Source organism: Ranitomeya variabilis, chromosome 7, assembly GCF_051348905.1.
Source record: "Ranitomeya variabilis isolate aRanVar5 chromosome 7, aRanVar5.hap1, whole genome shotgun sequence".
In the NCBI taxonomy this organism is placed as follows: domain Eukaryota; kingdom Metazoa; phylum Chordata; class Amphibia; order Anura; family Dendrobatidae; genus Ranitomeya; species Ranitomeya variabilis.
Window position 1 is genome coordinate 27165273 of NC_135238.1, and position 16497 is coordinate 27181769.

The 16497-nt window shown below is 48.7% G+C and overlaps 1 protein-coding gene across 2 annotated transcripts in view; it reads left to right on the forward strand.

The window, feature by feature from the left end:
* Positions 1-16497, forward strand: part of CRAMP1 (cramped chromatin regulator 1) — a 39771-nt gene that overhangs the window by 14091 nt on the left and 9183 nt on the right. For both annotated transcript variants that reach the window (XM_077274691.1, XM_077274690.1), the window contains exons 11-19: positions 9015-9192; positions 11058-11239; positions 12231-12299; positions 12603-12684; positions 14308-14409; positions 15137-15321; positions 15410-15466; positions 15544-15778; positions 16085-16243. In XM_077274691.1, the coding sequence (XP_077130806.1) occupies positions 9015-9192; positions 11058-11239; positions 12231-12299; positions 12603-12684; positions 14308-14409; positions 15137-15321; positions 15410-15466; positions 15544-15778; positions 16085-16243 (1249 nt within the window). The remainder of the gene's footprint in view (positions 1-9014; positions 9193-11057; positions 11240-12230; positions 12300-12602; positions 12685-14307; positions 14410-15136; positions 15322-15409; positions 15467-15543; positions 15779-16084; positions 16244-16497) is intronic.

The following is a 16497-nucleotide window of genomic DNA, read 5'->3' on the forward strand; positions in this document are numbered from 1 at the left end:
TAGGAAGAAAAGAAGGCGGAGGCCTGAGGACCACCTTGTCGTGGTAAATGACCAAGAACGGAGGTCGGCAGGACAGGGCCGCCAACTCAGAAACGCGGCGGATAGAAGTGATGGCCACAAAAAAAGCCACCTTCCAAGATAGGACTGACAGGGGAATCTCCCTGAGAGGCTCAAAGGGGGAACCCCTCAGAACGTCCAGCACAAGATTCAAATCCCATGAATCCACAGAGGCCCTATATGGAGGGACAGCATGGGCTGCTCCCTGAAGGAAAGTCTTAACCTGTGGCTGAGAAGCTAAAGTCTTCTGAAAAAGGATGGAAAGCGCAGAAACCTGGCCCTTGAGGGAACTCAGAGCAAGGCCCGAATCCAGTCCTGCCTGAAGGAAGGCCTGGATGGAAGGCAGGGAAAAGGACATAGATGAAACGCTGTTGGACTCGCACCAATGGAAGTAAGCCTTCCAGGTACGATAGTAGATCCTGGAAGACGAAGGCTTCCGAGCCTTGATCATGGTGAGAATCACCCGGTCCGAAAGGCCGGACGCTCTTAAAACTGCAGTCTCAACAGCCACGCCGTTAAACTGAGCAACCGAGAATTCGGGTGGCAGATCGGACCTTGAGACAGCAGATCGGGCCTATCTGGAAGGCGCCAGGGAGCGTCCACGAGAAGGTTGACGAGCTCTGCGAACCAAGCTCTCCTGGGCCAATCCGGGGCGATCAGAATGACCGGCACCCCTTCCGCTTTGATCTTTTTCAACAGTTTGGGAAGTAATGGAAGGGGTGGGAACAGGTAGGGTAGCACGAACTGTGACCAAGGAATGGCCAGAGCGTCGACGCCCACTGCAAGAGGGTCGCGAGACCTGGAGACGAACTGCAGGACCTTCCTGTTCATTCGACACGCCGTGAGGTCCACGTCCAGAGTCCCCCATCGAAGACAAATCTGATGGAAGACCTCCTGATGCAAGGACCATTCCCCTGCCGCGAGGCCCTCGCGGCTGAGGAAGTCGGCGGCCCAATTGTCCACGCCGGGGACTCTGCCCAAAGGAGGATCTTGGATACCTCGGCCAGGGCCAAGGGGCTCCGAGTCCCCCCCCTGATGGTTGACATACGCCACAGCCGTGGCATTGTCCGTCTGGATTCGGATTGGCAGGCCCCTGAGAATCCTTTCCCAGTGGCGGAGGGACAGAAAGATAGCCCGAATCTCGAGGACATTGATCGGCAGAGATGACTCCTGCGCCAACCAACGGCCCTGAACCGTCAGGTGGCGAAAAACCGCACCCCAGCCAAGCAGGCTGGCGTCCGTCGTCACCACTTGCCAGTAAACTGGAAGGAAGGACCTGCCCTGGGAGATGAGAGGTGACGTCAGCCACCAGTTGAGGGACCGTTTGACCCGAGAAGAGAGTCGGATCGGACGATCCAGGGAGAAGACGGACCTGTCCCACTGAGACAGAATGGCTTGCTGAAGAGGTCGCAAATGAAATTGGGCGAAGGGAATCACCTTTAATGTTGCTACCATCCTCCCCAGAACTTTCACGGCCGATCGGAGGGAGGGTGGCTGAGGACCCTGGAGCAAACGTATGTCCCGACAAAGGGTGGATCTCTTGTCTTTGGGAAGGAAGACCTTGGTCTGACGAGTGTCGAAGAGCATGCCCAGAAAGATGATGCGCTGAGAGGGAATAAGGCAGGACTTCTTCCGGTTGACCAGCCACCCGAAACGGGCTAGGGTGTCGAGAACGATGGACAGGCTTTCGTGAGCCTGAGAAAAGGACGGAGCCTTGATGAGGATGTCGTCGAGGTATGGAAACAGAACCAAGCCTCTGATCCTCAAGATGGCCATCAGCGCCGCCATGATCTTCGAGAAGACTCTTGGGGCGGTTGCAAGACCGAACGGCAGGGCGACGAACTGAAAATGATCCTGGAGCACCGCAAAGCACAGGAATCGGTGATGTCCAGGGAATATCGGGACATGGAGGTAGGCGTCCTGAATATCTATGGAACACAGAAATTCCTGAGCCTCCATGGAAGCAATTACTGAACGAAGGGACTCCATCCTGAAGTGCTTCAGACGAACTCTCCTGTTCAGCAATTTGAGGTCCAGAATGGGACGAACCTTGCCGTCTTTTTTTCGGTACCACAAAAAGGTTTGAATAGAAACCTGTGAACCGTTCTTTTTCTGGGACGGGAACGATTACCCCGGCTTTGAGAAGAGAAGCGATGGCTGCGAAGAAACCCGGAACTAGAGCGGGATCTCTTGGAGGTCGGAATTCGAAGAAACGATCCCGGGGTCGGGAAACGAACTCTATCTTGTATCCGCAGGATACAACTTCCCTGACCCATGCGTCCTCTACTGAGGAGATCCAGACATCCCTGAAGAAGAGAAGACGGCCTCCCATCCTGGGAGGTGGGCTGGGGTCTTGCCGAGAGTCATGCCGAGGTGGATCTTCCAGTCCTGGACCTGGAGGATCTACCCTGGGAATAGCGAGGACGCCAGGACGGAGTGGGCCTAAAGGATACTGTCTTCTTCTCTTGACGCGCCTGTGGCCTCTGTTGCTGCTGGGAAAAGGAGTTTGATGCCGCGAAGCGACGAAAAGGCCGAAAGGACCGAAATTGCCATCTAGGAGGAGGACGACAAGGCTTAGCCTGGGGGAGAAGGGAACTTGTACCCCCGGTGGCGTCCTTAATGATTTGGTCCAGCTTGGAACCAAAGAGACACGAGCCCTGAAAGGGCAGACTGGTAAGGGACTTTTTGGAAGATAAGTCCGCCTGCCAGGCCTTGAGCCAAACGGTCCGGCGGATGGCAACAGCATTGCTGGACGCCTGAGCCGCACAGGACGCGGCATCCAGAGAAGCGGAGACCAGGTATTCACCAGCGTGGGAAATCTGGTTGGCAAGCTCCGCCAGCTGCACGGGAGGCGCCCCGACCAGGATATCTCGGCGGAGTTCTTTGGCCCATTTGGAAATGGATTTCGAAACCCAAGTGGAAGCAAAGGCTGGGCATAGAGCAGCTGCAGCCGCTTCAAAGGCTGACTTCACAAAGGATTCTATAACTATTGTTAGAATCCTTCAGAGATGCTCCGCCGGACAGTGGAAGCACCGTGTTGGTGTACAGCCTGGAAACCGTGGGATCCACCGAGGGAGAGACCGTCCAATTGGCGGTAAGTTCTGGAGAAAAAGGATACAAAACACCAAGGCGTTTTCCCCTCTGAAAACGTCTGGTCGGGTTCTCTTTCTCTGTTCATGATTTCCTCGAATTCAGGATGAGCAGCAAAAAACTTCGAAGGTGGTTTAGCCCATCTAAACGAAACCACCTGCTCTGCGGGTTCCGTAGAGGGATCCTTGATGCCACAGGTTTGGTTTATAGCTCCAATGAGATTCTGAACCATATCCCTCATGGTGGCGATTTGGTTAGAATCCAGCTCCGAAATATCCTCCAAGGGCGCATCAGAGAATGCCTCGCCTGACTCAGGGGAGGAGGATCGGGAGGACGCTGACCGCAGAGGAGGACCGTGTGGCGAGATGGAGCGAGAAGAGGACTCAGACCGTCGTTCCTGTCTGGACCTTTTGTGGCTGATCAAGGAGGTCTCGGACGGAGGCTCCTGCGACCCGCTGGCTACTGCGGGGGTCTGCAGAGGTAATCGATCCAGCACGGACACCAAAGTTTGAGACACTCGTGTTAGATCGGCCACCGACTGTGACAGAGAGGAGGCCCAGCCTGGGATGGGGGTATCACTCTCGGGCGGATCGGCCGGGGGATCCTGGGCGGTGGGGACAATCGGGTTGCTGCAGGCCTGACAGAGCGGAGAGGACTGACATGAGGGAAGTTTGCTGTTACAGGACGAACATGCAAAGTACTTGACTAAGGCAGAAGAGGAAGAAGTAGGAGGACGAGAGTGGCCCCCTTTAGAGTTAGACATTTTGAAGAGGTCCCTGAAGAAAATGCCAGCGGGTAGGGGACAGTGGGGCAGAGGGGGGTGTCAGTCTGCAGTGCAGAGCTACTCACGGCAAACGAAAAAACGGATACCAGGTTGAGGAAGCTGTCCAGCTTGTGGTGGATCTCCGGAGAGAAGACGAGCCCCTGCTGCAATCCGCGCAGATGGTGACCGCTGAAGGGGGTCAGGTCAGGAATGTGCGCTCTGTGGGTTAGAATCCAGCTCCGAATGTGCCGGCAGCGGCGTAGAGGAAGGGGCAGAGTCAGCCGAGATGGCGCCGGACAGAGATTGTCGGGCGGGAGAAAGCCCGCCAGATGAAAACGGAAGTGGGCGGAGCGCGACACCGGAAGTAGGCCACGGGAAAAGCCGGGGCCTAAATTAGAAGCTGGCGACCGCCGGAGGTAAACAGCGGTACGGGCGCTGCCCGGCTGAGAGGTGCGGCAGCCGCCGCATAGAAAGGGAAGCGCTGCCGCCGGCGCCGGAAGTAGGCCCCGGGAAAAGCCGGGGCCTATATTAGAAGCCGGCGGCCGCTGGAGAGGACCGCGGGCCGCGAGTCAGCTCCGAAAGGTACGGCCGCTGGGGAAAACGGCGCGGCTGCCTGTAGGGGGCCGCGCCGCAGAGAGAAAGGATGCGGCCGCAGGGAAGGCAGTGCGACTGCCTGTAAAAATGCGGCCGCCGAGCAGCGCGGCCTGTCATCAGGGCCCCGCACAAACGATAGGACTGTCGCCCAGACTGCTGCGGGGGTCTGCCAGAAAAAGGTGCGGCCGCAGTATAGAAGTGCGGCCGCAGTAATAGCAGTGCGGCTGCCTGTAAGGCGCCGCGCCGTAAGAGTACAGATGCGGCCGCAGGAAAGGAAGGGAGTCCGCAGAGGCCCCCTAAGGAGAAACTGATAGGGGGGAAAAAATACTCACCTAACATCACACGCCGACTGGTACTAACCTTAAAACGTGGAAAGTATTAGACGTCCGTGGAGCTGGAGATGGACGTCCTCGTCTCCTCCAACCGACCGGCTCTGGTGGGCGAGTGGGTGAGGGACGGAGCCAGGACCGGACTTCTGAGCACACTTGTGTGCTAGGCTCTTGGTCCTGGAGAGGGATCTATGAGGATACGTGATGGCAGCACACGCCGTACTCATAGTCCTCCTTGTGGGAATACAGGTGTCACTGTTCACCCTGTATCCCATCCGGAAAAAAAAACCTGAAAAGAAACGACGCACATTGATGTAGATAAGGGTATAATGAAAGACCCGTGTCCACCTCCTACTGACACTAAGCTGAAACTGAAGAGTATAATGCCAGTCGGTGGGGTGTACACTGCAGAGGAGGAGCTAACTTTTTATTTGCATAGTGTCAGCCTCCTAGTGGCAGCAGCATACACCCATGGGTCCTGTGTCTCCCAATGAGAGGCGATAAAGAAATTAGTGCCACTGGTCCAAACTGGGTTCTCTCCCAGACTGCTATGAAGGACAGCTTTGCCTCTGCACGATGGAGGAAGCACATGAAATGATGTGGTCCGCTGCTAGTCTAAAGAGACGGCTCGTGCGGCAGACTCCGTACCTAGGTAACCGGTCAGGCAGGGACTGCAGTGGTAGTCGGTAACCGAGGCAGCGAGTTGTACTATATAAAATTAATAATCGCTCTGTTCTTGAGAACGGAGAGGATTTTTAGTAAGAGGTGAATTTCCTATTTTCTCGATTTTACATGTGCTTTACAATTGCACCCATTTATAAGCATGAAGCAGCCCCCTTTTCAGCTGAGTGCTCTTCCCCTATCATGTTGTATACGGCTTTGCTCCGTTGATCCTTGGGGAGCCAAGCGGAGCATATGTAGTCTTATGTGGCCATCTCCACTTCTCCGAGGAGAGCAGCAGAGCTGAACATGGCCAAATGTGCATCGCACTCTGTCTCTTCATTATAGGGGTTAATGGGGGTCTCGACCTCCAAACCTTTACCTGTCTAAACTTCTGTCATATCCCTCTATGTCCAATGTTTTCTGAAACTGGAGGTACACTTTAAAAATAATCTTGGAAGATCCTCCACCATCATGACTGGAGTCAGTACATAAGACACTACCCACTAGCTTAAAGAGTCTTTATATTTTGAATATGTTCTTTCACAGTACCCTCCACACTCACGGTATGATGACCCTAGCCTACCCCCATCCCCTCAAACCACCTGGCAAAGAATGGTGACCCCATTACTGTTTGATTCCCCTTCTGTAATCCCCACCACAGCCCTCCCCTCAGTATAATGGACCCCACATAGTCCTCCATAGAGTATAATGGGCACCACATATTCCTCCATACAGTATAATGGGCACCACCTAATCCTTCGTACAGTATAATGGGCACTGTATTGCCTTCCATACAGTATAGTGGCCCCAGAAGGTATGAACTGGGATATAAACTGGTGCAGTTTATATCCCAGTTCATGTTTTTTTTCTGTCTGTTTGCATTATGTGCATATAAAGGTGTGGTTTGCCTTTCCTTGAGCTGGGCATTATATTGATATTGTCTCCCTTGGCTGTGTGGCCACTAGTTGGGCCTAGTCCTCCTCAGCCTTTATCTACACGCATGTCCCTTCACAAACAGTAAGGTTTTTAATATTAGAGCTAGGACTGTCCCAATTATGGTGGTGGGATGGCTTTCACATTTTTTTTTTATTTTTTTTTACCAAAAGACATGTTAACTAAGTAACATATATTATTAAAAGGGGTTACATTATACTCACCTAGGGGCGTTCCTGCTGCGGTCTGGTCCAATGGGCGTCACGGTCCGGTCCGGGGCCTCCCATCTTCTTACGATGACGTTCTCTTACAGAATGCTGTAGATAAGCCCCTGATGCTGCTGGGCTTAGTTCAACTTCCATTTTGGGGGTGACAGGTTCCCTTTAATCATTATTTTTCTATCTTTGTTCTTTTCAGTGTAATGGCCCACATACTCCTGCATACAGTATAATGGCCCCATATAACGCTATATGTAGTATACTGGACTCCACATACTGCTACATACAGTATAATAGCCCCTCATAGGTCTCCACACAGTATAATGGCCCCACATGGTGCTCCACACAGTATATTGGCACCTCATAGTCCTCCATATGGTATAATGGCCCCCACATAGTCCTCCATTCAGTATAATGGAACCCCCACATAGTCTTCCATACAGTATAATGGCCCCCACATAGTCCTCCATACAATATAATGGCCCCCACATAGTCCTTCATACAGTATAATGGCCCACACATAATCTTCCATACAGTATAATGGCCTTCACATAATCCTCCATACAGTATAATGGCCCCACATGGTGCTCCACACAGTATATTGGCACCTCATAGTCCTCCATACGGTATAATGGCCCCCATATAGTCCTCCATACAGTATAATGGAACCCCCACATAGTCCTCCATACAGTATAATGGCCCCCACATAGTCCTTCATACAGTATAATGGCCCACACATAATCCTCCATACAGTATAATGGCCCCCACATAATCCTCCATACAGTATAATGGCCCCCACATAGAGATCAATACAGTATAATGGAACGTCCACATAGAGCCCAGTACAGTTTAATGGATCCATAATGGTTCTCCATACAGAATAATGGTCCTGACTGGCATCATGGGCTAAATATAGTCACCATGGAAGCCAGATCTAATCCACGGGCCAGAGTTTGACATGTGTGCTGGAGTCCATGCTGTACGGATGTGATATATGTCTTTTGGTACCGCCAAAATACGAAATCTTGTCACAAAATGATTGTAGAAACTCCCTGATGAACAAGGATCATCTCCTTCTAAAGCGCCATTGTGCTTTTCAGAAGGATTGTGGATGTGACATTCAGCTCCCTACACCTGTATGGACAGCACTGGTGCATTATTCTCCGAGGATCGCTTTCTGAGGGATTTGATGGGTGATCATACACATAAGGCTGGTGGTCTGCCAAGTCTGCAGGGGGGAGACGTGAGCGCTCGATGCACTGTGTACTCGGCCATCTATGAGCAGGGAACGTTTGCTCTGGGCAGATGTACCAGGAGTACTGGGAATATGGAGATGAATCATTGGAGCGGAGCTATAGAGCAGAGAGAAACCTATGTATTCTATAGAGAGAATAGTAAGGCCACGTTCACACGCTGCGGGTTCCTCTGCGGGTTAATCCCGCAGCGGAATTGATAAATCTGCAGGGCAAACCCGCTGCAGTTATCCCTGCAGATTTATCGCGGTTTGTTCCGCGGTTTCCGCTGCGGGATTACTCCTGTACTATTGATGCTGCATATGCAGCAATATGCAGCATCAATAGTAATGTAAAAAATAATAAAAATTGGTTATACTCACCCTCTGACGTCGCAATCTCCCCGGCGCTGCAAGCGGCTGTGCCGACAAGGACCTTCGTGACGTCACGGTCATGTGACCGCGGCGTCATCACGGTCATGTGACCGCGACGTCACCACAGGTCCTGTTCGGCACAGCAACTGAGACCGGACGCCGCGGGCAGCGCTGAGAGGTGAGTATAGCATGATTTTTTTATTTTAATTCTTTTTTTTACACCCAAATATGGTTCCCAGGGCCTGGAGGAGAGTCTCCTCTCCTCCACCCCGGGTACCACCCGCACATTATCCGCTTAACTTCCCGCAACGTGGGCACAGCCCCGTGCGGGAAGTTAGCGGTTCAATGCATTTCTATGGGTGCAGAATCGCTGCGATTCTGCACCAAGAAGTGACATGGTCCTTCTTTTTTTCTGCAGAAAATCCGCGCGGATTTTCCACAGAAAAAAAGGATCGTCGGCACAGCGGGTTTTGTTTTCCATTAGGTTACATTGTACTGTAACCTACATGGAAAAAGGATGCGGACCCGCAGCTGCAAAACAGCTGCGGGTCCGCAGCAAAACCCGCAGCGTGTGAACATAGCCTAAGAAGGGGCCATTTTCTACCTGTAGACTTTGCTTTACAATCAGGAAGGGGGATTTATTCCTTACTAGTCGGGACTTCCATGATGACAACGTTTCTTCATTTCCTGATACTCTGCTCTCGGCGTTCTCAGACTTTATCATCATTTCATAAGGATTTTCTGCTCCGTTGTATTAATAGCCGTCACAGACTCCAGAAACGGCCTCCGTTGCCACATCCCCCTTAAAGCTGCCAGTCCAGGACCAGACGCTCACCCCACCCGGAAAAGTCATCACTCTCGTCTCCCGCAACCCAGACTGTCTGAGGACACAGCCCGCTCAACTCCAGTCCACCTTCCCTCCTACTTTTAATACCTCAGGTAAGTGGCGGACCCTGGAACAAATAATTGTCATTGATGACCTACATAATGATGACCATACACCTCCATTGATGACATTCATAATGATGACCATACAGCTCTATTGATGACATATATAATGATGATCATACAGCTCCAATGATGACATTCATAATGATGACATACAGCTCCATTGGTGACATACATAATGATGACCATACAGCTCCAATGATGACATACATAATGATGACCATACAGCTCCATTGGTGACCTACATAATGATGACCATACAGCTCCAATGATGACATACATAATGATGACCATACAGCTCCAATGATGACATACATAATGATGACATACAGCTCCATTGATGACATACATAATGATGACCATACAGCTCCAATGATGACATTCATAATGATGACATACAGCTCCATTGATCACATACATAATGATGACCATACAGCTCCAATGATGACATACATAATGATGACCATACAGCTCCATTGGTGACCTACATAATGATGACCATACAGCTCCAATGATGACATACATAATGATGACCATACAGCTCCAATGATGACATACATAATGATGACATACAGCTCCATTGATGACATACATAATGATGACCATACAGCTCCAATGATGACATTCATAATGATGACATACAGCTCCATTGATCACATACATAATGATGACCATACAGCTCCAATGATGACATACATAATGATGACCATACAGCTCCATTGGTGACCTACATAATGATGACCATACAGCTCCAATGATGACATACATAATGATGACCATACAGCTCCAATGATGACATACATAATGATGACATACAGCTCCATTGATGACATACATAATGATGACCATACAGCTCCAATGATGACATACATAATGATGACATACAGCTCCAATGATGACATACATAATGATGACCATACAGCTCCAATGATGACATACATAATGATGACCATGCAGCTCCATTGATCACATACATAATGATGGCCATACAGCTGCATTGGTGACATACATAATGATGGACATACAGCTCCATTAATCAAAAATAACATCTAAAATCTGAGAAAAAGCCAACAAAAAACACTTCTCTTCTTCTGGTATTTTTGTGTATTTCCGTAGAAAAGGAAAAAAAAATATGTCTGAATTAGTTACGGTATCACTGTAATTGCGCTATCCTGGAGAATATCTCTAGGTCATCTTTACTGCAGAATGAATACTGTAAAAATAGAACCCAAAAACCAGTGGCAGGATTGAGGCTTTTTTCATCATTTTTTTTTTTTTTTTTTTTTCATTACATTATATGGTAAACTGAGTGATGTTGTTTAAACAACCATTCGTACTGCAAAAAACAAGCCCCGTACAGCAATATGTCTATGGAAAAAGTAATAGAAGGCCATGTGCACACGTTGCAGATTTGGGTGCAGAATTTTCTACACAAAATCTGCATCTCCTAGCAGAAAACGCAGGTTCAGATTTGATGCGTTTTTTCTTGCGGATTTTGTGCGTGTTTGTTGCGGATTTTGTGCGGATTTCATGCGTTTTTTACCCCTGCGCAAAAAAAGTGACATCGTCCTTTTTTGAATCTGCTGCGTTTTCAGTGCAGATTTTTCTGCACCATTAGCACAGCATTTTTTTTTTTTTGCCATTGATTTACATTGTACTGTAAATCACTTGCAGATCTGCAGCGTTTATGCGCGAAAATAAACACTGCAGGAAAACTGCAACGTGTGTACATAGCCTAATATGAAAAAATGAAATTGAAAAAATACTTAATATTTTAAGAAATTAAAGTGTATGAAGCCTCAGACCCGGAGTTCTGCCTATCTTATATCTTACATGGATGTGTCTCCCTGGTGCAGGTTTCAGAAATCTCTCTCGTCCTCTTCTGTTCGGCGGTCCTTTGGGATCTGTGACGACCAGTGGTGATGGAGCCGTGTTTGCAGTCCCCACCATGCTGCCGCCCAACAGCCGTCATGCCAAGATTTCCTCACCGAACAAGGAGTCTGAAGCTGCGGGTCGCCAGCACTTGGATGCAATTAGTGTATGTATATTGATCTATCATTGCTTATACATCACCAACATATTCCACAGCGCTGTACACATATTGTAATCACATGATTATAGGACAGATACAAGTGGACATGTGCTGCTGTGGTCCGGCGCATGCTAGGTAGGGGGAGATTAGTAGTTACTGTGCATGCTGCAGAATGAACAGATCCTGGCCGGCCTCAGTAGAAAAGTCCGCTTGCAGCTGTGCATGTTTGACCAAGGCTTCAGCAGGGACTAGTCTTTTTGTCAATGAGCTGTGCACAGTAAAGGATAAAAGGCAACCGCCAGGAGAATGGCAATGGGCACTCTTATAATGCATAATACTCGCCTATTGTGAATGCTGGATCCTGTGTTGTTTACATAAATCATCAAGAGCCACTGCTGGCAGCTCCTTTGTCCATTGACCAATGAAGTTCCAGATGTGTTCGATGGGAGCCAAGTCCGGAGATACTGCAGGCCATGATTGCAGGTTTAAGCCACATACACGGCTCACAGTAGCACGAGTAATATGCGGCCTGGCATTGACAAGTTCAACAATGGCTCCTGGGACACTTTGATGGTGGAACCAGCAGTACGGCCACTTCTCCAATGTAACGCTGAGCTGTTAATGTTCCCTGGCTAAAGACCAGAGGGGTCCACCTACTAAACATTATGCCACCCGAGAATAGGACCGTTGTGACATTCCCTCATGAAGGCCTCTTCATGATGTTGCCCACGTGATCTCTAGACCAATTTTCGTCTATCATCGCATCGAAAACCAAAGCGGGATTCGTCGCTGAAGATGACAGACCTCCATTCCAGACTGGTTTCAAACTGGAGAACACATGCGCAACACCATGAAGATGTCTTCACGAGGGAATCTCAGGAAATCAGTGATCATGCATGTATCCGCAGAAATGAATGCGGCATTGACAATTTGTCGTTATATAAAGGGGTCATCCAACAGGCGCTAATCGCCTCTTCTGTAAATCTTACTTTTTCAGTCTGACTTTTTCTTACCGAAAGCTAAGAAGCCGAGAAGTCGACACCTTCGGAAACCTTTGGTAGTTCAGGTAAGCGGTACAGAGATATTCTGATTTTTTTTATTTTTTTTATCCATATATGTATGTATTATATATATTGATGAAGAGATTCATATATTAAAAAAATAATCAGAAGTTTTCTATAAAAGAAGAGTGATTTGTATCGCCATCTTTTATATAATGTTTGGTATCGCCAAGTCAGATGTATCATGGGGTAGAATTGAGATTGCACCAACACCTACACACAGGTAACTGTTACCCCATTTTTTTTTTTTTTAAGTTCGTCATTTTGTATTTTTGTGATCATTAATTGTGATATTTTCCCCCCCACAGAGAACGCTCCTTCCTCGACCGTCTGGCATTTCCTTACCACACGTCTGCTCCTTCTCCATCCTCTCCAACTCTTCAGTGGCCGGTACAGTAATGACCATGCTGCACATTACATATTACCTCTCGGAGGATGGTTAAATGGGAAGATACCGGCTGGTTACTTCCTTTATGACCAAAAAGACAGTATTAGGCTACGTTCACATTTGCGGTGTGCGCCGCAGCGTCGCCGCCGCAACGCACAGCGCAAATGTGAACACATGCACAACGCTGCTTTTTGCGCCGCATGCGTCCTTTTTTCCATTGATTTTGGACGCAGCAAAAATGCAACTTGCTGCGTCCTCTGCGCCCCGACGCGGGCGCCGCAGGGACGCATGCGGCGCAAAAAGCAAGTGCACCGCATGTCCATGCGCCCCCATGTTAAATATAGGGGCGCATGATGCATGCGGCGCCGCTGCGGCGCCCGACGCTGCGGCGCTAGCCGCAAATGTGAACGTAGCCTTAAAGGGGTTGTCCGGGCACATAACACTGATGGTCTATCTTTATGATAGGTCTTCAACATCAGATCTGATCAGCGGAGGTCCGACATCTTGCATCTCCACCGATCAGGAACAGCACAGCTCCATTCAATGTGTAGCAGCTGCTGCTGAGAACTGCAGATCTGATCTTTCAAGGAGCTGAGCTGCAGTACCAGGCATCAGCCACTACAGATTAAGTGGCGCTGTGCTGTTTCGCTCCATTTAATGTTTACATCCAGCCGACGCCTGAGCTGATCAGGGCGGATGCAAGGTGTCTGACCCCCAAGGGTGGTATACTGGTGACCTATCCTGAAGATAGATTGTCGATAGTGTCCGGACAACCCCTTTAAGTCCAGCCCCAATTTGGTTTGCAGGGATGAGTGCAGAACTGTCAATTCTATTTTCTGACCTGAAGATCTTCTTGTTAGAAGGATGTCACCTCTCTGATCAGTACATTTTCCCGTGCACGGGGATTGTGTGTGTGATACGTTCTATTCCCTTTCATTACAAATTCTCTCCTGATCATCATAACATGATAAATAATTGTCAAAAATTATATTTCCAGAGGCACCAATTATTATTTGTAATAACCCAACATGGTGGAAACTTTGCCTAACCTTCTTATAGGATATCTGTAAGCAGGTTTTTGCTATGTAATCTGAGAGCAGCATAATATAGGGATAGAGACCCTGATTCCAGTGGTGTTACTTACTAGGATGTGTTCGGCAGGAGATTATCATTACAGGACTAGGTGTCTGATGCCTCCTGGTCCAACCACACACACACACACACACACACACACACACACACACACACACACACACACACACACACACACACACACCTGACTGGCCGTTTTTTGTCAGTACACACAGAATCTAGCCAATCAGTGGTGTGGGCGGGGTTATACAGGTCTCCGCATTCTGAGCTCTGAACTGCAGCAGAGAAAACTGTGATTTCTATCACAACTGCTGCACCCAATAAACTAAGTGATACATCACTGGAATCAGGGTCTCCGTCCCTACATCATGTAGCTGTCAGATTACAAAGCAAAAACCTGCTGACAGATTCCCTTTAATAATCATGCCTGTGGAGTATGCACTATGTAATATACAAGGAAATGCAAATGGTAGCGATAGCTTTAAATTTTTATCATTTGCCGTTAACACATTTTTATTTTTTTTTAATTATAGGACGAGGCTCCTTCAAACCCATTCACTCCACTCTCAGCAAAACAGCGTCTCAGCCCATTGTACCAAAAGGACTGACGACTCCAGCCACCAATTCTTTAGCAAGTGAGTAACTAGTCCTTCGGGTTTTTCGATACTATATGGGGGCCTGAGGGTTTGGTAGCATACAGAGTAAAGCTGGCCAAACATAGCAGCAGATGGCGATCTCTGTGGCTCAGCTCAACCGCACAAGCGCTGTCAGTGGGTAGCGGAAATAAAAAGATCGGCCATTAAAATTCCAACTAGTTAATCTTTCTCTACCCTGACATAATCAGTAAGGAGTGATCAGTCGGCTGACTCTCACCTAACGTCTGCAGGGGCGTTAAGGCTGTGCCTACTGATAGGAGTATACCGTACATCCAGAAGTGGCAGAGCAGCATGATGTAGGGGCAGAGACCCTGCTTCCAGCGATGTCACTTGTCTTTTTGGTGCAATGTTGATAAAATCCCTGTTTTCTCTGCTGTGGATCTAGCAGTTCTCTGAATGCTGAGCTCTGTATATTCTTGCCCACACCACTGATTAGCAGCTTTCTGTGTACACTCTGCATAGGCAGAAAGCTGCCAATCAGTGGTGGGGACGGGATTACATACAGTAGGAGGACTACATGGCACGAGAAAACTAGTCCTCTAGTGATTATCTCAGTGCATCGTTCAGTAAGTGACATATCGTTGGAATCAGGGCCCCCGCCCCTACATCATGCTGCTGACCAATTCCCTTGCCTTCACAGCATTTATACAATCTATGTTCAAGATCTTTCCTTTAAATCTTGTTCTTTTTTTCTTTAACCCTGGAGGTGCCATTGACATGGCTGCTAAAAGTGCAGGGATTATCCCAGAATCTTCCTTGCCGGTTCTGGAAACTGATGGTTTGGTAGGAATCGGTCCACTTCCATCAGATAGTATGACTGGCACCATAGCAGAGCCTACAATGGAGACCAGCAGTGGTGATCCCATACCTGCTGTGACCGTGTGCCCCGAGGTGAGCCTCTCCATAGTGTCGCTCCAGTACTTGGTCGGTGTCATTTCATCACACCGTGTTACTAACACTTCTGCAATCTTTCTTCCAGGTTCCCTTCATTGCTCTTTCCACACCCTCAGTGCAAGACGCAGCCCAGCCATTCCAGGTACAGTTCTCCCCCCTTCCTTTTAGGTTTCTGCATCTTCCGTAAACCACGTGTGACCTCTCCTTTTTTCTTTTTAGCCATCATCCATATTGTCCATGGCTCCTATATTTGAGAATCCCCTTCAGAACGGCCCCCCAGACCCAACCAGCTGCACCCCGACTAGTTCAAGCACTTGCTTCTCTCCTCCAAATGTCTCTGCTCTTCTGGACATATCTCTTCCCGGCCCCCCGGACGACGTTCTGTCACACGGGGAGCCGGCGACCCACATCAGTGACTCCATCATTGAGATTGCCATAAGCTCCGGGCAGTACGGTAAGCTCACAGAAGAATGCGTCAGTGATACCGAGTTCACAGTGAGGGGTGTTATATTTGAAGGTCTCAAATAAGGAGCGGTGGGTGGGAAATTAAGACTTTCCCAGACGGTTTTGTTTTTATTGAAATGAAATGGATCTGTATTCCGTTTTTGTAAGAATTGGAACTATTCTGGTACGTGCAATCAGATCCAACGAGGCCAAACATTTGCCAAGTGTGATACTTGACCTTCAGAGCAACGGTGCCACGTTATCGGCTAGTATTGTACCAATCCTTATTATTTATGCCTTTTTTGTGGTTTTCCAGGAGAAGCTGTTCCTCTTTCTCCAGCTAAACTCAACGAAAACTCCAAGAGTCTTCCTTCCCCCTCCTCAAGTCCTCATCAGAGTTGGATTGCTTCTCCCAGCCACGACCCTCAGTGGTATCCCAACGACTCCTCCGACTCTTCGCTCAGTAGCTTACTCTGTAAGTACAGACTTCATTTACAGGAGGACTTGAAGATAAAAGCTTCATCCTTGTATAAAGAAAAGTTATACAACTTTCCAATATACTTTTTGTCGATTGCTACCGATTCAAGTGACACATTGCATCAAGAAGTGCCAGATGGCTAAATCCGAAAAATCCAAGGCACCGGATGTTCTCCTCCAAAAAGTAATCTTTATTGTCCCTGCATATCCAGAATTAAAAAAGTCATGTTTCTGCCACAGAAAGTTTTTTTT